This window comes from Oncorhynchus kisutch, unplaced genomic scaffold, assembly GCF_002021735.2.
Source record: "Oncorhynchus kisutch isolate 150728-3 unplaced genomic scaffold, Okis_V2 Okis04b-Okis11a_hom, whole genome shotgun sequence".
In the NCBI taxonomy this organism is placed as follows: domain Eukaryota; kingdom Metazoa; phylum Chordata; class Actinopteri; order Salmoniformes; family Salmonidae; genus Oncorhynchus; species Oncorhynchus kisutch.
The window spans coordinates 2,230,114-2,253,603 of NW_022261981.1; the positions used below are offsets into that span (position 1 = coordinate 2,230,114).

At 45.9% G+C, this 23,490-nt stretch overlaps 1 protein-coding gene across 1 annotated transcript in view; it reads left to right on the top strand.

Moving 5' to 3' along the window:
* LOC109885765 (protein eyes shut homolog) overlaps nucleotides 1-23,490 on the top strand; it is a 72,108-nt gene that overhangs the window by 45,019 nt on the left and 3,599 nt on the right. Inside the window, exons 7-8 of the mRNA XM_031813211.1 lie at nucleotides 9,282-9,456; nucleotides 11,441-11,613. Of these exons, the coding sequence (XP_031669071.1) occupies nucleotides 9,282-9,456; nucleotides 11,441-11,613 (348 nt within the window). The remainder of the gene's footprint in view (nucleotides 1-9,281; nucleotides 9,457-11,440; nucleotides 11,614-23,490) is intronic.

The window sequence follows — 23,490 nt, forward strand, 5'->3', positions numbered from 1 at the left end:
GAGTGGGGAGATCAGTGGCAGCAGCATAGTGGCAGGCTAGTTGCAGACAGTCAGACAGTCAGAGGGAGTGCAATACCATTCAGAGTGGGGAGATCAGTGGCAGCAGCATAGTGGCAGGCTAGTTGCAGACAGTCAGACAGTCAGAGGGAGTGCAATACCATTCAGAGTGGGGAGATCAGTGGCAGCAGCATAGTGGCAGGCTAGTTGCAGACAGTCAGACAGTCAGAGGGAGTGCAATACCATTCAGAGTGGGGAGATCAGTGGCAGCAGCATAGTGGCAGGCTAGTTGCAGACAGTCAGACAGTCAGAGGGAGTGCAATACCATTCAGAGTGGGGAGATCAGTGGCAGCAGCATAGTGGCAGGCTAGTTGCAGACAGTCAGACAGTCAGAGGGAGTGCAATACCATTCAGAGTGGGGAGATCAGTGGCAGCAGCATAGTGGCAGGCTAGTTGCAGACAGTCAGACAGTCAGAGGGAGTGCAATACCATTCAGAGTGGGGAGATGAGGTTAGAATAGAGGTCCAACGTTGATTGTGCCTGCATCCTTTAAAGGGGCAATCTGGGATTGGTACGTTTATTTTTTTTACTTTTAAATTGATCATATATAGCCATTGAGTGTTGAGGAATATAACTTATAAATGCCTCATGAGCTTAGTTCAACTGCCGTACCCCATCAGAACCCCCAAATATAAGCTTGTTTTTAATGCATTGTTTGTAAACACTGTAATTGTAAACAAAACTCTGTATAGCTTCAAAACATGATTAAAACTTCACTTTTATCTCATGGATGGTCAGTCCTTGCATCCATAGCTTCGTCTATGAATTTTACATTTCTTCAGCCCCATCCCACAGCTGTTTACCAAAAACAGTGGCTGGTTAACAGTTTAGCTGTTTTTGAATCATAGATTGTCCCTTTAATCACTTCACACCTGTAAAGTTATGCATTCTCTGCAAATCCCATTTGGCCCGCTCATAAGTCAGTCAGACAAGGGCACCATCCAGATGACGGTTGTCATAATCAGAATCAATTCTATTGGCTCCCAGCTGACCCTTAATGAAGCCTATGAGTACATCACAAATGGCAACCTATTCATAATATAGTGCACTACTTTTGACCAGAGCCCTATTAGCCTCCTGGTTTAAAGGTAGTGCAGTGTATAGGCAACAGGGTGCCATTTGGGACCGAGCATCCTGAGTATAGTGTTGATTGTGATTGCTAATGCGAGTGGAGCAGCGTGGTGGGGATATCACCTCCATAACTAACAGTAATGATAATAACAGATATGAATATCATCACAAGTTGTTAAGGCACACGATGCTGCTGCCTCCACCGTGGTTATTGTCATGATGATGATGATGCCTTGTTATTGTGAAAGATCACTGTACTTTAAATGAAGGTGAACAAGTATTTTTCCATTTGGTGGTTATATATGCAGACAGGAGCAATCTCCCAAATATAGTGCACTACCTTTTGACCAGAGCCGAATGGGGGTCAAAAGTAGTGCACTAAGTAGGGAATATGGTACTGTTTGGGACGTAACCCGTCTGTCTGTTTGGTTCTATTGAACAAACATCCCAATGATTCATTCATCTCTGGATAAACATACACGCTTTGGAATGAAAATCAGCCTCTCACATACACACACACACACACGCACACACACACACACACACACGCACACATGCACAATAGTGGTGCTGTACTGTGGTCCCACCATGCAGGTAACCAGAAAGCAGCCAGAGCCCAGGGCCTGGTAGATCACATGTTGCTTTAGCCTTTTTGTTAGACACATAATGACAACTAATCAGACGTGTGTGTGTGTGTGCGTGTGACCTTCCTGCAGTCCTAATGGCTGTCAGTGAACACTTGTCTACCGGTTATCGGTATATCCTCACACCCCTGTGGACAGACTAAGTGGCTATGGGAAGGAAGACACTACAGCTGGCACACAAATGGCTCCCTATTCCCTACATAGTGCACTACTTTTGACCAGAGTCCATCTTAAATGAAGTAACACAGAACATGATTAGGGTTACAGCATTAGCAGTAGTTTGCATCCAAAATGGCATCCTATTCCCTACATAGTGCACTACCCAATGGGCCCTGGTCGAAAGTGGTGCACTTTACAGGGAATAGGGTGCAGTTTGGGATATACACAAAGACACTTCTGCTACTGCTGTATCCCTAAGCATGTCCTGGGTCAATTCATTTACACCTGCTAATCAAATAATGACAAACTAACCAGAGAGAAAGACACCAGCGCATTGTGGGATGTGTTTATTATGGCCACGTTGAGATGTGTTTGTTATGGCCACATAGAGATGTGTTTGTTATGGCCACATAGAGATGTGTTTGTTATGGCCACGTTGAGATGTGTTTGTTATGGCCACATAGAGATGTGTTTGTTATGGCCACATAGAGATGTGTTTGTTATGGCCACATAGAGATGTGTTTGTTATGGCCACATAGAGATGTGTTTGTTATGGCCACATGGAGATGTGTTTGTTATGGCCACATAGAGATGTGTTTGTTATGGCCACGTTGAGATGTGTTTGTTATGGCCACGTTGAGATGTGTTTGTTGCCACATAGAGATGTGTTTGTTATGGCCACGTTGAGATGTGTTTGTTATGGCCACGTTGAGATGTGTTTGTTGTCACGTTGAGATGTGTTTGTTGTCACGTTGAGATGTGTTTGTTGACACGTTGAGATGTGTTTGTTATGGCCACATAGAGATGTGTTTGTTATGGCCACGTTGAGATGTGTTTGTTTCCACGTTGAGATGTGTTTGTTATGGCCACATAGAGATGTGTTTGTTGCCACGTTGAGATGTGTTTATTATGGCCACGTTGAGATGTGTTTGTTGTCACGTTGAGATGTGTTTGTTGTCACGTTGAGATGTGTTTGTTGCCACGTTGAGATGTGTTTGTTATGGCCACATAGAGATGTGTTTGTTGTCTCGTTGAGATGTGTTTGTTGTCACGTTGAGATGTGTTTGTTGTCACGTTGAGATGTGTTTGTTGTCACGTTGAGATGTGTTTGTTGTCACGTTGAGATGTGTTTGTTGCCACGTTGAGATGTGTTTGTTATGGCCACGTTGAGATGTGTTTGTTATGGCCACGTTGAGATGTGTTTGTTATGGCCACATAGAGATGTGTTTGTTGTCTCGTTGAGATGTGTTTGTTGCCACGTTGAGATGTGTTTGTTGTCACGTTGAGATGTGTTTGTTGCCACGTTGAGATGTGTTTGTTGCCACGTTGAGATGTGTTTGTTGCCACATTGAGATGTGTTTGTTATGGCCACGTTGAGATGTGTTTGTTATGGCCATGTTGTTTCTTACTGGATCACAGGATAATGAAGTAGCCTTGTCCCAGACAGAATGGCCCTAGGGCATGATAACTATTTCCTGTTTCTCTAGCGTGAGTAGCCTTGTCCAGATACAATGGCCCATAGGGCAGGAGATATATTGCCTTTTTCTGTAGCGTGAGGCAGTTTGATGTACAAGTCCAACCCCTGGAGAGAACGCTAGTAAAATGAGTTGGGGAAAGGGGTTGAATGCATAGACATGTAATTCATATTCTGTTGTTGAGTTGTTGTTCTCCATCAGCTGTGTTGACTTGTTGTTCTCCATCCTCCATCAGCTGTGTTGACTTGTTGTTCTCCATCCTCCATCAGCTGTGTTGACTTGTTGTTCTCCATCAGCTGTGTTGACTTGTTGTTCTTCATCAGCTGTGTTGACTTGTTGTTCTCCATCAGCTGTGTTGACTTGTTGTTCTCCATCAGCTGTGTTGACTTGTTGTTCTCCATCAGCTGTGTTGAGTTGTTGTTCTTCATCAGCTGTGTTGAGTTGTTGTTCTTCATCAGCTGTGTTGAGTTGTTGTTCTCCATCAGCTGTGTTGACTTGTTGTTCTTCATCAGCTGTGTTGACTTGTTGTTCTTCATCAGCTGTGTTGAGTTGTTGTTCTCCATCAGCTGTGTTGACTTGTTGTTCTTCATCAGCTGTGTTGAGTTGTTGTTCTTCATCAGCTGTGTTGAGTTGTTGTTCTTCATCAGCTGTGTTGACTTGTTGTTCTTCATCAGCTGTGTTGAGTTGTTGTTCTTCATCAGCTGTGTTGAGTTGTTGTTCTTCATCAGCTGTGTTGACTTGTTGTTCTTCATCAGCTGTGTTGAGTTGTTGTTCAGCTGCCTATGTATTGTATTTGTCTGCGTAGCTGTGGAAATCAAACACAATAATAATAAGAATAAGAATAAGCTTGCCCTAAACAAGATGGTAATAAAATATACATTTAAGTGTGAAATATATGCATGTTTAAAAAAAAAAAAGATTTTCAAAATAGAACAATTATGTCCAATTTCATGATGGCAAGATGTTTAATGAGATTTTAACAAGATATTACTGTAATGTTTTTCTTTAGACTTCGACAATGAGTTTATCATAATAACTAAAGGTCATATCTTACAGACTCTAGTTTCATCAAGCTGTGACACATTAAGATAATACACACACGGGTTGGTTTTCCCTTTGTTAACTGTTTCCACTTTAGCGTCCGTTTGTATTGTGATTAGATTTCTCTATGCCTCAGGCATTCAGAGCTGCCTGTTGATTCCCTTCCATCAGACTGTCAGAAATACCTTTTGATCTTCTTATAGGTGGGATTTACTTGTTTAAAACAAATGATAAACAAAGTTTGCACCGAGAGTTTTGTAATGTATTGATGTTTAAGTGGTTGAAGGAACTGGCATTCATTTTAGCTTTAACACCAGTGATAAGAAGTTACTTCAGACGGTCAAAGGTTACTGTTATATTAACTCATTGGTTTTGACATTAATAGTCCATGACGAAAATAATGCCTTTAAAAACAATGCTAGTTTATTCATTGAAATATTAGGCCTTTAAAAACAATGCTAGTTTATTCATTGAAATATTAGGCCTTTAAAAACAATGCTAGTCTATTCATTGAAATATTATGCCTTTAAAACAATGCTAGTCTATTCATTGCATATGCTGTTCTAACAGTATGTGAGGTGTTGATACTCTGGATCTGACTGATTGGACATCAATATGGGTTGAATCTCAAATGGCAACATATTCCCTATATAGTTCACTACCTTTGACCAGAAATAGTGCCCTGTATAGGGAATGTGGTGCTATTTAGGACACACCCTGAACTCTGTTAGCTCAAACATAATTTTCTCAGTGTCATCTACAGTATCCTCTTATCTCATACCAAACATCACCCTCCTCATCCTCTTATCTAATACCAAACATCACCCTCCTCATCCTCTGATCTAATACCAAACATCACCCTCCTCATCCTCTTATCTAATACAAAACATCACCCTCCTCATCCTCTTATCTAATACCAAACGTCACCCACCTCATCCTCTTATCTAATACCAAACATCACCCTCCTCATCCTCTAATCTAATACCAAACATCACCCTCCTCATCCTCTTATCTAATACCAAACATCACCCTCCTCATCCTCTTATCTAATACCAAACGTCACCCTCCTCATCCTCTTATCTTATACCAAACATCACCCTCCTCATCCTCTTATCTAATACCAAACATCACCCTCCTCATCCTCTTATCTAATACCAAACATCACCCTCCTCATCCTCTTATCTAATACCAAACATCACCCTCCTCATCCTCTTATCTAATACCAAACATCACCCTCATCATCCTCTTATCTAATACCAAACATCACCCTCCTCATCCTCTTATCTAATACCAAACATCACCCTCCTCATCCTCTTATCTTATACCAAACACCACCCTCCTCATCCTCTTATCTAATACCAAACGTCACCCTCCTCATCCTCTTATCTAATACCAAACATCACCCTCCTCATCCTCTAATCTAATACCAAACATCACCCTCCTCATCCTCTTATCTAATACCAAACGTCACCCTCCTCATCCTCTTATCTTATACCAAACATCACCCTCCTCATCCTCTTATCTAATACCAAACATCACCCTCCTCATCCTCTTATCTAATACCAAACATCACCCTCCTCATCCTCTTATCTAATACCAAACATCACCCTCCTCATCCTCTTATCTAATACCAAACATCACCCTCATCATCCTCTTATCTAATACCAAACATCACCCTCCTCATCCTCTTATCTAATACCAAACATCACCCTCCTCATCCTCTTATCTTATACCAAACACCACCCTCCTCATCCTCTTATCTAATACCAAACATCACCCTCCTCATCCTCTTATCTAATACCAAACATCACCCTCATCATCCTCTTATCTAATACCAAACTTCACCCTCCTCATCCTCTTATCTAATACCAAACACCACCCTCCTCATCCTCTTATCTAATACCAAACATCACCCTCCTCATCCTCTTATCTAATACCAAACATCACCCTCATCATCCTCTTATCTAATACCAAACTTCACCCTCCTCATCCTCTTATCTAATACCAAACATCACCCTCCTCATCCTCTTATCTAATACCAAACATCACCCTCCTCATCCTCTTATCTAATACCAAACATCACCCTCATCATCCTCTTATCTAATACCAAACATCACCCTCCTCATCCTCTTATCTAATACCAAACATCACCCTCCTCATCCTCTTATCTAATACCAAACATCACCCTCCTCATCCTCTTATCTTATACCAAACATCACCCTCCTCATCCTCTTATCTAATACCAAACACCACCCTCCTCATCCTCTTATCTAATACCAGACATCACCCTCATCATCCTCTTACCTAATTCCAGACTTCACCCTCGTCATCCTCTTATCCCATACCAAACGTCACTCTCCTCATCCTCTTATCTAATACCAAACATCACCCTCATCAACCTCTTATCTAATACCAAACGTCACCCTCCTCATCCTCTTATCTAATACCAAACACCACCCTCATCATCCTCTTACCTAATTCCAGACTTCACCCTCGTCATCCTCTTATCTCATACCAAACGTCACCCACATCGTCCTCTTATGTCATACCAAACGTCACCCACATCGTCCTCTTATGTCATACCAAACGTCACCCACATCATCCTCTTATGTCATACCAAACGTCACCCACATCGTCCTCTTATGTCATACCAAACGTCACCCACATCGTCCTCTCTTAGCTAATGGCAAACATAACCCTCATAATGCTCTTTAACCATCTGAAATTGTTGACGGCAGTATATACTTGCAGTTTGGCCACTCACACACACACACACACACATGCATGCGCACACAGAAGTCTTTCATTGTAGACGACAGTGATCTAATGGGATGACAGTTTGAAGATTAAAAATGAATGCTGCTGTTGTTTCCCTGAAGCAAAGAGAATCGAAGATAACAGGGCTGGAAACACGCACACGCACACGCACTCACGCACGCACGCACACACACACACACACACACACACACACACACACACACACACACACACACACACACGGCAGAGACGGCATCATGCCATGATAATTCCTGCGTGAACATGACATTTCCACAGCGTTCTGTTTATTCCCAATGACTAATGCTGCGGATAGAGCGAGAAGGGGGTCTGCGCACAGTGCAGAGATGGTGTGTGTCTAGGCAAGTTGCAATAGACAGAATATTTCCCGTTGTAGTAGACAGAATATTTCCCTGGTTGCAGTAGACAGAATATTTCCCTTGTTGCAGTAGACAGAATATTTCCCTTGTTGCAGTTGACAGAATATTTCCCCTGTTGTAGTAGACAGAATATTTCCCTTGTTGCAGTAGACAGAATATTTCCCTTGTTGCAGTAGACAGAATATTTCCCTGTTGTAGTAAAGAATATAAATCACAGGAAGGAGAGAGTGAATTTGGGTGAATGTGCTTTTGTGTGAAAATAATTCAGAATCCTCGTATTATGTTGGATTTAACCTAACTGCTAGTCTATGCAGAGATTTCATCCTAGCATATTATGTAAAATGACCATTTAATGGAGAGAGATTTGCAGAGAGTGAATTACAGCATTTCCTTTATTTCCAGCCCTTAATATAAATATTCAATGACTGGCTCAAACTTTCAGTGACCCATTTTCTTTGTGTTTTTGTTAATACACATTGCAATAAACCTTACCCTAACTATACACAAACATGAACATGAAGTCATTATCATGAAGTCATTAACATTGAGTCATTAACGCGAAGTCATTATCGTGAAGTCATTATCATGTAATCATTATCGCGAAGTCATTAACATGCTGTCATTAACATGCTGTCATTAACATGCTGTCATTAACACATTAACACGATGTCATTATCGTGAAGTCATTATCGTGAAGTCATTATCGTGAAGTCATTAACGCGAAGTCATTATCGTGAAGTCATTATCGTGAAGCCATTATCATGTAATCATTATCGTGAAGTCATTAACATGCTGTCATTAACATGCTGTCATTAACATGATGTCATTATCATGATGTCATTATCGTGAAGTCATTATCGTGAAGTCATTAACATGAAGTCATTATCATGACACCATGATCATTTCCCCAACACCATGGGGAAATAGTACTCTTCATTTTTTCTGGCTTTGTAAAAAAATATATGAAAAAATCACTTAAGTATGTGTGTGTGTTCACAGTGCCATCAGGAAGTATTCATACCCCTTGACTTATTCCACATTTTGGTGTTACAGCCTGAATTCAACATTTATTAAATAGATTATTTTCTCGCTCATCTACACCCAATACCCCATAATGACATCACAATACCCCATAATGACATCACAATACCCCATAATGACATCACAATACCCCATAATGACATCACAATACCCCATAATGACAGACTGTAACACGTGCGTGCGTGCGTGCGTGTGTGCGCGCGTGCTTCCAGCCCTGTGTATGTGCGTGCTTCCAGCCCTGTTACCTTTGATTCTCATTGCTTCAGGGAAACAACAGCAGCATTCATTTTTAGTCTTCAAACTGTCATCCCATTAGATCACAGTCAACTACAATGAAAGACTTCTCTCTGACAGAAAGAAAGACAGTTTGAGTGGGTATGTTGTGTACGGTGTCCATATTAGGACATCCTCAGTCACCCCAGCTTCTTTTGACTCTGAGGATGTCCTATTATGGAGAGTTTGAAGACTAAACATGAATGCTGCTGTTGTTTCCCTGAAGCAATGAGTTATATGTTATATGTTTTGTGATTTCAAAGGTTTTCCTATTTGAGCGATGTGAAGCTCCGAGAAATGTCTGCTTAATTACACACACTGTTTGTCTCCTCAGTTTGAGTGGGTTTTTCTGTGTTATTTCACAGGTTGCATTTTTGATCTGGAGTTTCGGACGAGGAGAGACGGGAAGTTCATAGCGTTGGGGAAGCCTGAGGGTCATCCGAACTCTGGCCGTAGCGTGGGTCAGTGCGGGGTCACACCCTGCACCCTGGTGACATGCAGAAACGGGGGGACCTGTGTGGACTCTGGATCCTCTGTCTAGTATGTACACTACATTTTCATTGATTCTTTTATTTTATTTAAACCAGGATGTCCCATTGTTATGCTTGTAATCAATTAATCAGATTGATTTATATTGCCCTTTCTACCACAATATATCTCCCAAAGTGCTTTTACAGTAACCCATGAAGCCCATGGTATGTGACTGTGGTATTATTATTATTGAGTTAAGTGACTACAATGACGTCTCTTCATAATATGACTTGACCAGAGATATAGGCTAAGGCTGGTCATATATAGGGTTGATTGAAGTGTACTGTTGCGGGGGGGCTTGTGGTTTCTTCTATAAACCTTCTATCATTGAGACTCAGAAAATGCCCACGCTAAAACAGTCTTTGTGGCAAGTGCTCCCTCTATCCATCTCTATGGCGAGACTGAGAAAACAGGACCATGTATTGATGTTGCATGTCAGACCAAGGGCTTAGTGGGCATCAGGCCTCCTCCGGCTGGTGTAATCAATGTTATTATCCCAGAAATGAGAGGCTTTGGAGACATAAATCACTGCTCAACATGGAGGCAAATGAATGGGTATGGCTGTACCACTGTTAGTCCTATTAATCATGGTTGGCTGGGTTGACCAGGAGATAGGTGGAGAATTCTATTTCAGCCTGTACAGGTGCTGATCTAGGATCAGGTCCCCAATGCCCATGTGTTCTTGTTCATTATGATATAAAAGGATAAATTGATCCTAGATCAGCACTCCTACTCTGAGATGCTTTGTGAATACATGTCCAGATTCCTAACATGTGTTTGGAATCAGCTTTGCCTTTTAGCTCATAATGAACAAGATTATATGGACGGGGGGGACCTGATCCTAGATCAGTTTGTTTTAGTTTTTTCTATTCAGGAGAGACTTATCTGTCTGTATTGTTGAGAACAGCATCATCAGAGCAAGGAGCTGTGCGTTTAGGACTCAATGTTAATGAATGAGATACACTACAGTGCAGGCAATAGTGGATTCATTCAGCCAATAATTGCAAAATGTTATGTAGTTGGTGAAGATATAATAACTCTTAGTAATTCACTGTAGATGTATCATCACCACCTGTAGACTCTGTAGATGTATCATCACCATCTGTAGACTCTGTAGATGTATCATCACCATCTGTAGACTCTGTAGATGTATCATCACCACCTTTAGACTCTGTAGATGTATCATCACCATCTGTAGACTCTGTAGATGTATCATCACCACCTTTAGACTCTGTAGATGTATCATCACCATCTGTAGATGTATCATCACCACCTTTAGACTCTGTAGATGTATCATCACCATCTGTAGATGTATCATCACCATCTGTAGACTCTGTAGATGTATCATCACCATCTGTAGAATCTGTAGATGTATCATCACCATATGTAGACTCTGTAGATGTATCATCACCACCTTTAGACTCTGTAGATGTATCATTACCATCTGTAGATGTATCATAAGTCCCCTGTACTACAGTATTACTAGTAGTACTCCATGTCATTCTGCTCTCCCCTGTAGCACTACTTGCAGCACTGTCTGTGCCAATAAGTAGTTATTCTGATGTTATGTAAACCTCATGACATCTCCCCTAGCTGCCAGTTACCCTAACCCATGTGTTCCTCTCTCCCCTAGCTGCCAGTCACCCTAACCCATGTGTTCCTCTCTCCCCTAGCTGCCAGTTACCCTAACCCATGTGTTCCTCTCTCCCCTAGCTGCCAGTAACCCTAATCCATGTGTTCCTCTCTCCCCTAGCTGCCAGTTACCCTAACCCATGTGTTCCTCTCTCCCCTAGCTGCCAGTCACCCTAACCCATGTGTTCCTCTCTCCCCTAGCTGCCAGTAACCCTAACCCATGTGTTCCTCTCTCCCCTAGCTGCCAGTCACCCTAACCCATGTGTTCCTCTCTCCCCTAGCTGCCAGTCACCCTAACCCATGTGTTCCTCTCTCCCCTAGCTGCCAGTCACCCTAACCCATGTGTTCCTCTCTCTCCTAGCTGCCAGTGCCCATTCGGCTGGAAGGGAGCACTCTGCTCTGAGACTGTGTCTGTGTGTGACGCTGAACACCGTCCTCCTCCCTTGTGTGCCCGTGGTTCCACCTGCGTACCCCTTCCAGACGGATACACCTGCCTCTGCCCCTTGGGCACCGGCGGACTGCACTGTCAGCAAGGTCAGAATACCGACCAAACACTAACCAAATACTATCAGGTCAGAATACTGACCAAACACTAACCAAATGCTATCAGGTCAGAATACTGACCAAACACTAACCAAATACTATCAGGTCAGAATACTGACCAAACACTAACCAAATACTATCAGGTCAGAATACTGACCAAACACTAACCAAATACTATTAGGTCAGAATACTGACCAAACACTAACCAAATACTATTAGGTCAGAATACTGACCAAACACTAACCAAATACTATCAGGTCAGAATACTGACCAAACACTAACCAAATACTATCAGGTCAGAATACTGACCAAACACTAACCAAATACTATCAGGTCAGAATACTGACCAAACACTAACCAAATACTATTAGGTCAGAATACTGACCAAACACTAACCAAATACTATCAGGTCAGACTACTGACCAAACACTAACCAAATACTATCAGGTCAGAATACTGACCAAACACTAACCAAATACTATTAGGTCAGAATACTGACCAAACACTAACCAAATACTATTAGGTCAGAATACTGACCAAACACTAACAAAATACTATTAGGTCAGAATACTGACCAAACACTAACCAAATACTATTAGGTCAGAATACTGACCAAACACTAACCAAATACGATCAGGTCAGAATAATGACCAAACACTAACTAACTAACAGTGTGATTGCGATTGCGCCGTCTGTGGACCTATTGGGGCGGTAAGAAAATTGGAGTGGGTCTAGCGTGTCAGGTAGGGTGGAGGGGATATGGTCCTTGACTAGTCTCTCAAAGCACTTCATTATGACGGAAGTGAGCGCTACGGGGCGGTAGTCATATAGCTCAGTTACCTTAGCTTTCTTGGGAACAGGAACAATGGTGGCCCTCTTGAAGCATGTGGGGACAGCAGACTGGGATTGATTGAATATGTCCTTAACACACCAGCCAGCTGGTCTGCGCATGCTCTGAGAACGAGGCTGGGGATGCCATCTGGCCCTGCAGCCTTGCGATGGTTGACACGTTAAAATGTTTTGCTCACGTTGGCTGCAGTGAAGGAGAGACCCCAGGTTTTGGTAGCGGGCCGTGTCAGTGGCACTGTATTGTCTTCAAAGCGATGAAAGAAGTTGTTTAGTCTGTCTGGGAGCAAGACATCCTGGTCTGCGACGGGGCTGGTTTTCCTTTTATCTTCCGTGATTGACTGTAGACCCTGCCACATACCTCTCATGTCTGAGCCGTTGAATTGCAACTCCACTTTGTCTCTATACTGACGCTTAGTTTGTTTGATTGCCTTACGGAGGGAATAGCTACACTGTTTGTATTCGGTCATGTTTCCGGTCACCTTGCCCCAATAAAAGCAGTGCTTTCAGTTTTGTGCGAATGCTGCCATCATTCCACGGTTTCTAGTTTGGGAACGTTTTAATAGACGCTGTGGGTACGACATCGCCGATGCACTTGCTAATAAACCCACTCACCGAATCAGCGTATTCATCAATGTTGTTGTTTGACGCAATGTGGAACATATCCCAATCCACGTGATCGAAGCAATCTTGAAGCTTGGAATCAGATTGGTTGGACCAGCGTTGAACCGACCTGAGCGCGCCGGAGCTTCCTGTTTTAGTTTCTGTCTATAGGCTGGAAGCAACCAAATGGAGTCATGGTCAGCTTTTCCGAAAGGAGGGTGGGGGAGGGCCTTTATATGCGTTGTGGAAGTTAGAATAGCAATGATCTAGGATTTTGCCAGCCCTGGTTGCGCAATTGATATGCTGATAGAATTTAGGGAGCCTTGTTTTCAGATTAGCCTTTTTAAAATCCCCAGCTACAATAAATGCAGCCTCAGAATATGTGTTTTCCAGTTTACATAGAGTCAACTCAACTGAAGTTCGTTCAGGGCCATCGATGTGTCTGCTTGGGGGGGATATATGCTGCTGTGATTATAATCAAAGAGGATTCTCTTGGTAGATAATGCGGTCGGCATTTGATTGTGAGGAATTCTAAGTCAGGTGAACAGAAGGACTTGAGTTTCTGTATGTTGTTATGATCGCACCATGTCTCGTTAATCATAAGGCATACACCCCCGCCCTTCTTCTTACCAGAAAGATGCTTGTTTCTGTTGGCGCGATGCGTGAAGAATCCAGCTCGAGTGAGCCATGTTTCCGTGAAACAAAGAACGTTAAAGTCTCTGATGTCTCTCTGGAAGGCTACCCTTGCACGGATTTAGTCTACCTTGTTGTCAAGAGACTGGACATTGGCGAGTAGTATGCTGGGGAGCGGTGCGCAATGTGCCCGTCTACGGAACCTGACCAGAAGACCGCTCCGTCTGCCCCTTCTTCAGTGTTGTTGTTTTGGGTTTCCGGCTGGGATCAGATCCATTGTCCTGGGTGGTGGGCAAAACAGAGGATCCGTTTCGGGAAAGTCGTATTCCTGGTCATAATGTTGGTGAGTTGACATTGCTCTTATATCCAATAGTTCCTCCCAATGTAATGTAATAAAACAAAAAAACTAAACATCTAAATACTGCATTGTTTCCATGGAACGCGAAGCCAGGCGGCCATCTCTGTCGGCACCGGAAGTAGATGTGACTGTGCCAATGTTTGTGTTGCTTCACAGTCCCCTCTGTTCCATAAGTTGTTTTTTTATCCTTTTTTTTTTAAATCTAATTTTACTGCTTGCGTCAGTTTCTTGATGTGGAATAGAGTTCCATGTAGTCATGGCTCTATGTAGTACTGTGGAATAGAGTTCCATGTAGTCATGGCTCTATGTAGTACTGTGGAATAGAGTTCCATGTAGTCATGGCTCTATGTAGTACTGTGTGCCTCCCATAGTCTGTTCTGGACTTGGGGACTGTGAAGAAACCTCTTGTGGCATGTCTTGTGGGGTATGCATGGGTGTCGTGCATTCAACATGTCAATACCTCTCATAAATAAAAGTAGTGAGGAAGTCAATCTCTCCTCCACTTTCAGCCAGGAGAGATTGACATGCATATTATTAATATTAGCTCTCTGTGTACATCCAAGGGCCAGCCGTGCTGCCCTGTTATGAGACAATTACAAAACTAGGGCCTGTAGGACCTGCCTTGTTGATAGTGTTGTTAAGAAGGCAGAGCATCGATTTATTATAGACAGACTTCTCCCAATCTTAGCTACTACTGCATCAATATGTTTTGACCATGACAGTTTACAATCTAGTGTTATTCCAAGCAGTTTAGTCATCTCAACTTGCTCAATCTCCACATTATTTATTACAAGATTTAGTTGAGGTTTAGGGTTTAGTGAGTGTTTTGTTCCAAATACAATGCTTTTAGTTTCAGAAATATTTAGGGCTAACTTATTCCTTGCCACCCACTCTGAAACTAACTGCAGCTCTTTGTTGAGTGTTGCTGTCATTTCAGTCAGTCTAGTAGCTGACGTGTATAGTGTTGAGTCATCCGCATACATAGACACTCTGGCTTCACTCAGTCAGTGGCATGTCGTTAGTAAAACTTTTTAAAAGCAAGGGGCCTAAACAGCTACCCTGGGGAATTCCTGATTCTAACTGGATTAAATTTGATAGGCTTCCATTAAAGAACACCCTCTGTGTTCTGTTAGACAAGTAACTCTTTATCCACATTATAGCAGGGGGTGTAAGCCATAACACATACGTTTTTCCAGCAGCAGACTATGATCGATAATGTCAAAGCTGCACTGAAGTTTAACAAGACAGCCCCCACAATCATTTTATCATCAATTTATCTCAGCCAATCATCAGTAATTTGTCTAAGTGCTGTGCTTGTTGAGTGTCCTTCCATACAACCATGCTGAAATTCTGTTGTCAATTTGTTTCCTGTGAAATAGCATTGTATCTGGTCAAACACCATTTTTTCCTGAAGTTTACTAAGGGTTGGTAACAGGCTGATTGGTTGGCTATTTGAGCCAGTAAAGGGGGCTTGATAGTTAGTTGATAGTGCAGAGTGAGCTGCATAAAGTGGTCTTCCTACTATTGCACACCACCTCAGTGCTAACAGTGTAACTCTGGTTTATATGCTCATGACTACTGCTTACAATAGCTGTAGGATAAACAGATGTATTCGGTGCAATTAGGGGTACATAAATTAAATTACTTACATTGTGTTTGCCAATGCCCCTAAGATCATGTACATTTCATGCAGCATTATGGCGACTCATTGTCACAATGGTAGGGATTAACTGAGCTGGTCTTGGATCATTTACCAGTCATTGTTTCAACGCAGTCTTGAAATGCGTGGACAGAGTCCAGGAGCCAAGATGATTTGGATGGACTCCGTCATTCCTGTAGAGTATCTTCTGTTTCCAGAAGGTGTCAAAGTTATCAGTAAAAGTGACTCCAGCAGAGCTACGGTAGTCTTTTAGCCAGATGTGTAATGCCAACAATCTGCTGAATCTTTTACACCGGCGGCCCAACGATGGTACTGGACCTGAAATTACTGGCCATCTTTTTGGAGTCTCTTAATGCTAAAATCAGTTCTTTAAAATCAATTTTCAAATGTTCCGAGCTAGCCCCTCCTGATGTCGTTTGACCCCACATGGACTACGACAGTGTCAGCTCCCGGCATCTGTGGTAGAACAGTCGAAGCACCCTTGTTATGTTCTGTACTTTTGCCTTGGGGACCGAGATGTTTCTCACCATAGAGCTGCCTATGATGACAGCTGGTGATATTGAATGGGCCAGTCTCTCAGGCAGCCTCACAGTTTGGTGAGGCTGGGAGCTCCGAAGATCTGAACCCGAGGTAGAAGACACCGGAGAGGGAGACAGATCCGAGGACGAAGATGCAGGTACCTCCGGATCCGATCTTGATTGGGAAGCCACTGAGGACGAAGGCTCCGGAACCTCTGGATCCAGGGCGGCAAAGCTGTTTTTGGTCTGTGTCAGTTCCGGGCTCAACATCTCCATGGAGACCCCCGTTGCCAGAGGACGCCTTCTTCGACTTCCACGGCAAGTGACGTACCTCCATGGCTGGTTGGTTGGGTCGAGAACAGCTCCGTTCTCCAAGGAAGAAGAGACCACTTTGGGGATGGAACCCTGCCTAGCACCGGCCAGTCGGCTGTGGAGAGCCAAAACGGCGGCGAAACTTCCTCCAGTCCAGAGCGCCGTCCGGCTACTAGAGTGGAAGAAAAATAAAAAGTAGGTGGGCGTGGTTTCCCCAGTAGCTTATATAGGTTTGCTACTTGCTTGCTAAGAGTAGCTACTTCGCTGCTGTAGTCCTGCGCAAGCAGTTGCTACATTGAAAGTCAGCGCGGTCCACATTGTCCCGGAACAAAGCAAACACAACTCCTGCAACATTGGAAACATTTAATAGCGGCCTCCAATTGAGAACCTTTTTTTGAGGTCGCCGAGTGTGGGGGTGCTTTGCTGCTGACGCTGTCTGTGATTTATTTAGAATTCAAGGCACACTTTACCATCATGGCTGCCACAGCATTCTGCAGCAATACGCCATCCCTCCTGGTTTGTGCCTTGGGACTGCCCCTCCAGGCTATGTAAGGGCTATTTGACCAAGAAGGAGAGTGATGGAGTGCTGCATCAGATGATCTGGTCTCCACAATCACCCGACCTCAACCCAATTGTGATGGTTTGGGAAGAGTTTGACCACAGAGTGAAGGAAAAGCAGCCAACAAGTGCTCAGCATATGTGGGAACTCCTTCAAGACTGTTGAAAAAGCATTCCTCGTGAAGCTGGTTGAGAATGCCAAGAGTGTGCAAAGCTTTCATTAAGGCAAAGGGTGGCTACTTTGAATATATTTTGATTTGTTTAACACTTTTTTGGTGACTACATGATTCCATGTGTTATTTCAAAGTTTTGATGTCTTCACTATTATTCTATAATGTAGAAAATAGTACAAATAAAGAAAAACCCATGAATGGGTAGGTGTGTCCAAACTTTTGACAGGTACTGTATATTTTTTACATGAATCCACCAGATACTATAGCTGCAGTCCTGCTCCCAGACTGGCAGTCAGAGTAGCGCTTCAGTGGTTATATCCCAGACTGGCAGTCAGAGCAGCGCATCAGTGGTTATATTAATGAGATTTCAATCAAATCCAGTCAGTCAGTATAGCTCTCTGGTACAAATTGCCAAGGAACATTGGGCTCTGGGGTGAGCTCATTTAAATGAATCCATATTCAGTACACTGTGACCTGTGACCTGTTAGAACTGGCTTGGCCAATAGGTTCAATTAGAGAATGACATTGCATAATAGCCTACTGTGGCTATAGCCCTCTGTCTCTTACAGCCGGTACTAATTCCCTCCCTACTCCTTCCCCTTGGCCCTAACCCTTCCCCTTGGCCCTACTCCTTCCCCTTGGCCCTACTCCTTCCCCTTGGCCCTACTCCTTCCCCTTGGCCCTACTCCTTCCCCATGGCCCTACTCCTTCCCCTTGGCCCTACTCCTTCCCCTTGGCCCTAACCCTTCCCCTTGGCCCTACTCCTTCCCCTTGGCCCTACTCCTTCCCCTTGGCCCTACTCCATCCCCGTGGCCCTACTCCTTCCCCTTGGCCCTAACCCTTCCCCTTGGCCCTACTCCTTCCCCTTGGCCCTACTCCTTCCCCTTGGCCCTACTCCTTCCCCGTGGCCCTAACCCTTCCCCTTGGCCCTACTCCTTCCCCTTGGCCCTACTCCTTCCCATTGGCCCTACTCCTTCCCCGTGGCCCTACTCCTTCCCCGTGGCCCTACTCCTTCCCCTTGGCCCTACTCCTTCCCCTTGGCCCTACTCCTTCCCCTTGGCCCTACTCCTTCCCCTTGGCCCTACTCCTTCCCCGTGGCCCTACTCCTTCCCCGTGGCCCTAACCCTTCCCCTTGGCCCTAACCCTTCCCCTTGGCCCTACTCCTTCCCCTTGGCCCTACTCCTTCCCCTTGGCCCTACTCCTTCCCCTTGGCCCTACTCCTTCCCCGTGGCCCTACTCCTTCCCCGTGGCCCTAACCCTTCCCCTTGGCCCTACTCCTTCCCCTTGGCCCTACTCCTTCCCCTTGGCCCTACTCCTTCCCCATGGCCCTACTCCTTCCCCATGGCCCTACTCCTTCCCCTTGGCCCTACTCCTTCCCCATGGCCCTACTCCTTCCCCTTGGCCCTACTCCTTCCCCTTGGCCCTACTCCTTCCCCATGGCCCTACTCCTTCCCCATGGCCCTACTCCGATCTACCCCTGCACATGGACTTGGTACTGGTACCCCTTGTGTATATAACCAAGTTATCATTACTCAGTACTGGTACCCCTTGTATATAACCAAGTTATCATTACTCAGTACTGCTACCCCATGTTTATAGACAAGTTATCATTACTCAGTACTGGTACCCCTTGTATATAACCAAGTTATCATGACTCAGTACTGGTACCCCTTGTTTATAGACAAGTTATTGTTACTCATTGTGTATTTATTCCTTGTGTTATTATTTGTCTATTTTCTTTCTCTCTGTATTGTTGGGAAGGCCCCGTTAGCATTTCACTGTTACTTCGTAAACCTGTTGTTTACGAAGCATGTGACAAATCAAATTTGATTGGACTTTAGAGATATACAAACATTGAAGATCTGCAAATATAAGTAATTACATTATTGCCACGCACCTACAACAAGAAAACTCAGATGTGAGAATGCTTTGAAAATATTGAAGGATTAGGGCCAACAGATGGAACGTTTATTGTTTATTACGAGTCTTGTCCTGGGGCAGAACTGAACCATGTCCACTAGATAGGCCAGCTGCAAAGTCAGAATTGTCTATATTGTAAAAATTCATGAAAACTAAAATTAGCTTTTTGTTCTATGGTTAGGCATTAGAGTTAGCAATATGATTAAGGAGAAAGAGATGGGGATAGAGGGGGGAGGAGAGACAGAGAGAGGGATAGAGAGGGGAGGAGAGACAGAGAGAGGGATAGAGAGGGGAGGAGAGACAGAGAGAGGGGGAGGAGAGACAGAGAGAGGGATAAGAGGGGGAGGAGAGACAGAGAGAGGGGGAGGAGAGACAGAGAGAGGGGAGGAGAGAGGGATAGAGGGGGGAGGAGAGACATAGGAGAGACGGAGGAGAGGGGGAGGAGAGACGGAGGAGAGAAGGAGGAGAGGGGGGAGGAGAGGGGGAGGAGAGACGGAGAGAGGGAGGAGAGGGGGAGGAGAGACGGAGAGACGGAGAGAGGGGGGAGAGGGGGAGGAGAGACAGAGAGAGGGGGAGGAGAGACAAAGAGAGGGGGAGTAGAGACAGAGATAGGGCGAGGGGAGACAGAGAGAGGGGGGGAGAGGGGGAGGAGAGAGGGGGGGAGAGGGGGAGGAGAGACGGAGGAGAGGGGGAGGAGAGACGGAGAGAGGGAGGAGAGGGGGAGGAGAGACGGAGAGACGGAGAGAGGGGGGAGAGGGGGAGGAGAGGGGGAGGAGAGACAGAGAGAGGGGGAGGAGAGACAAAGAGAGGGGGAGTAGAGACAGAGATAGGGCGAGGGGAGACAGAGAGAGGGGGGGAGAGGGGGAGGAGAGACAGAGAGAGGGGGAGGAGAGACAGAGAGAGGGGGAGGAGAGACAGAGAGAAGGGGAGGGGGAGGAGAGACGGGGGAGTAGAGACAGATAGGGGGAGGAGAGACGGAGGAGAGAAGGAGGAGAGGGGGAGGAGAGACGGAGGAGAGGGGGAGGAGAGACGAGGAGAGGGGGAGGAGAGACGGAGAGAGGGGGGAGAGGGGGAGGAGAGGGGGAGGAGAGACAGAGAGAGGGGGAGGAGAGACAAAGAGAGGGGGAGTAGAGACAGAGATAGGGCGAGGGGAGACAGAGAGAGGGGGGGAGAGGGGGAGGAGAGACAGAGAGAGGGGGAGGAGAGACAGAGAGAGGGGGAGGAGAGACAGAGAGAAGGGGAGGGGGAGGAGAGACGGGGGAGGGGAGGGGGAGGAGAGGGGGAGGAGAGACAGAGAGAGGGGGAGGAGAGGGGGAGGAGAGACAGAGAGAGGGGGAGGAGAGGGGGAGGAGAGAGAGAGAGGGGGAGGAGAGACAGAGAGAGGGGGAGGGGAGACAGAGAGAGGGGGGGAGAGGGAGAGGAGAGACAGAGAGAGGGGGAGGAGAGGGGGAGGAGAGACAGAGAGAGGGGGAGGAGAGGGGGAGGAGAGACAGGGAGAGGGGGAGGAGAGACAGAGAGAGGGGGAGGAGAGGGGGAGGAGAGACAGAGAGAGGGGGAGGAGAGGGGGAGGAGAGACAGAGAGAGGGGGAGGAGAGACAGAGAGAGGGGGAGGAGAGGGGGGAGGAGAGACAGAGAGAGGGGGAGGAGAGAGGGGGAGGAGATGGGGGAGAGAGGGGGAGGAGAGATGGAGAGAGGGGGAGGAGAGATGGAGAGAGGGGGAGGAGAGACGGAGAGAGGGGGAGGAGAGGGGGAGGAGAGATGGAGAGAGGGGGAGGAGAGGGGGAGGAGAGATGGAGAGAGGGGGAGGAGAGACGGAGAGAGGGGGAGGAGAGGGGAGGAGAGACGGAGAGAGGGGGAGGAGAGACAGAGAGAGGGGGAGGAGAGACAGAGAGAGGGGGAGGAGAGACAGGAGAGAGGGGGAGGAGAGGGGGAGAGAGGGGGAGGAAGAGACGGAGAGAGGGGGAGGGGGAGACAGAGAGCGGGTGGGAGAGGGGGAGGAGAGACAGAGAGAGGGGGGAGAGGGGGGAGGAGAGACAGAGAGGGGGGGAGAGGGGGAGGGAGAGAGACAGGAGGGGGAGGAGAGACAGAGAGGGGGAGGAGAGGGGGAGGAGGAGAGACAGAGGGGGGAGGAGAGACAGAGGGGGAGGAGAGACAGAGAGGGGAGGAGAGACAGAGAGAGAGGGGGAGGAGAGGGGGAGGAGAGACAGAGAGAGGGGGAGGAGAGACAGAGAGAGAGAGGGGGAGGCGAGACAGAGAGAGGGGGAGGAGAGACAGAGAGAGAGAGGGGGAGGAGAGACAGAGAGAGGGGGAGGGGAGGAGAGAGACAGAGAGAGGGGGGAGGGGAGGGGGAGGAGAGAAAGAGAAGAGAGAGAGGGGGAGGAGAGACAGAGAGAGAGAGGGGGAGGAGAGGGGGAGGAGAGACAGAGAGAGGGGGAGGAGAGACAGAGAGAGGGGGAGGAGAGACAGAGAGGGGCAGGAGAGGGGGAGGAGAGACAGAGAGGGGGAGGAGGAGGAGGGGAGGAGAGACAGAGAGGGGGAAGAGAGGGGAGGAGAGACAGAGAGGGGGAGGAGAGACAGAGAGGGGGAGGAGAGACAGAGAGAGGGAGGAGAGACAGAGGGGGAGGCGAGAGGGGGAGGAGAGAAAGAGAGAGAGAGGGGGAGGAGAGACAGAGAGAGAGGGGGAGGAGAGGGGGAGGAGAGACAGAGAGAGGGGGAGGAGAGACAGAGAGAGAGAGGGAGAGAGAGGGGAGGAGAGACAGAGAGAGAGAGGGGAGGAGAGACAGAGAGAGGGGGAGGGGAGGGGGAGGAGAGACAGAGAGAGGGGGAGGGGAGGGGGAGGAGAGAAAGAGAGAGAGAGGGGGAGGAGAGACAGAGAGAGAGAGGGGGAGGAGAGACAGAGAGAGAGAGGGGGAGGAGAGGGGGAGGAGAGACAGAGAGAGGGGGAGGAGAGGGGGAGGAGAGACAGAGAGGGGCAGGAGAGTGGGAGGAGAGACAGAGAGAGGGGGAGGAGGTATAGAGAGAAAAAGAAGCCATTGTGTGAGAGAAAGAGGAGATGGAAATAAATGTCACAGCTCAGTGTGTCCCACTATCTCCAAGCTTACCGCATTTTATTGAACCTTTAACTAGGCAAGTCAGTTAAGAGCAAACCCGACGAGGCTGGGCCAATTGTGCGCCGCCCTATGGGTCTCCCAATCACGGCCGGTAGTGATAGCCTGGCTATGGTTTATGATGTTATTACGCAAAACACAGGGCTCTATGTATTACTGTAGAACTACTGTATACAAAACACAGGGCTCTGTGTATTACTGTAGTAGGACTACTGTATACAAAACACAGGTCTCTATGTCTTACTGTAGTAGGACTACTGTATACAAAACACAGGGCTCTATGTATTACTGTAGTAGACCTACTGTATACAAAACACAGGGCTCTGTGTATTACTGTAGACCTACTGTATACAAAACACAGGGCTCAATGTATTACTGTAGTAGACCTACTGTAGACAAAACACAGGGCTCTATGTATTACTGTAGTAGACCTACTGTAGACAAAACACAGGGCTCTGTGTATTACTGTAGACCTACTGTATACAAAACACAGGGCTCAATGTATTACTGTAGACCTACTGTATACAAAACACAGGGCTCAATGTATTACTGTAGACCTACTGTAGACGAAACACAGGGCTCTATCTATTATCTATTGTGCTTCTACACCTGCATTGCTTGCTGTTTGGGGTTTTAGGCTGGGTTTCTGTACAGCACTTTGAGATATCAGCTGATGTACGAAGGGCTATATAAATAAATTTGATTTGATTTGATAGTACTGTAGTAGACCTACTGTATACAAAACACAGGGCTCTATGTATTACTGTTGTAGACCTACTGTATACAAAACACAGGGCTCTATTACTGTAGTAGACCTACTGTATACAAAACACAGGTCTATGTCTTACTATAGACCTACTGTATACAAAACACAGGGCTCTATGTATTACTGTAGTAGACCTACTGTATACAAAACACAGGGCTCTATGTATTACTATAGACCTACTGTATACAAAACACAGGGCTCTGTATTACTGTAGACCAACTGTATACAAAACACAGGGCTCTATGTATTACTGTAGACCTACTGTATACAAAACACAGGGCTCTATGTATTACTGTAGTAGACCTACTGTATACAAAACACAGGGCTCTATGTATTACTGTAGTAGACCTACTGTATACAAAACACAGGGCTCTATGTATTACTGTAGACCTACTGTATACAAAACACAGGGCT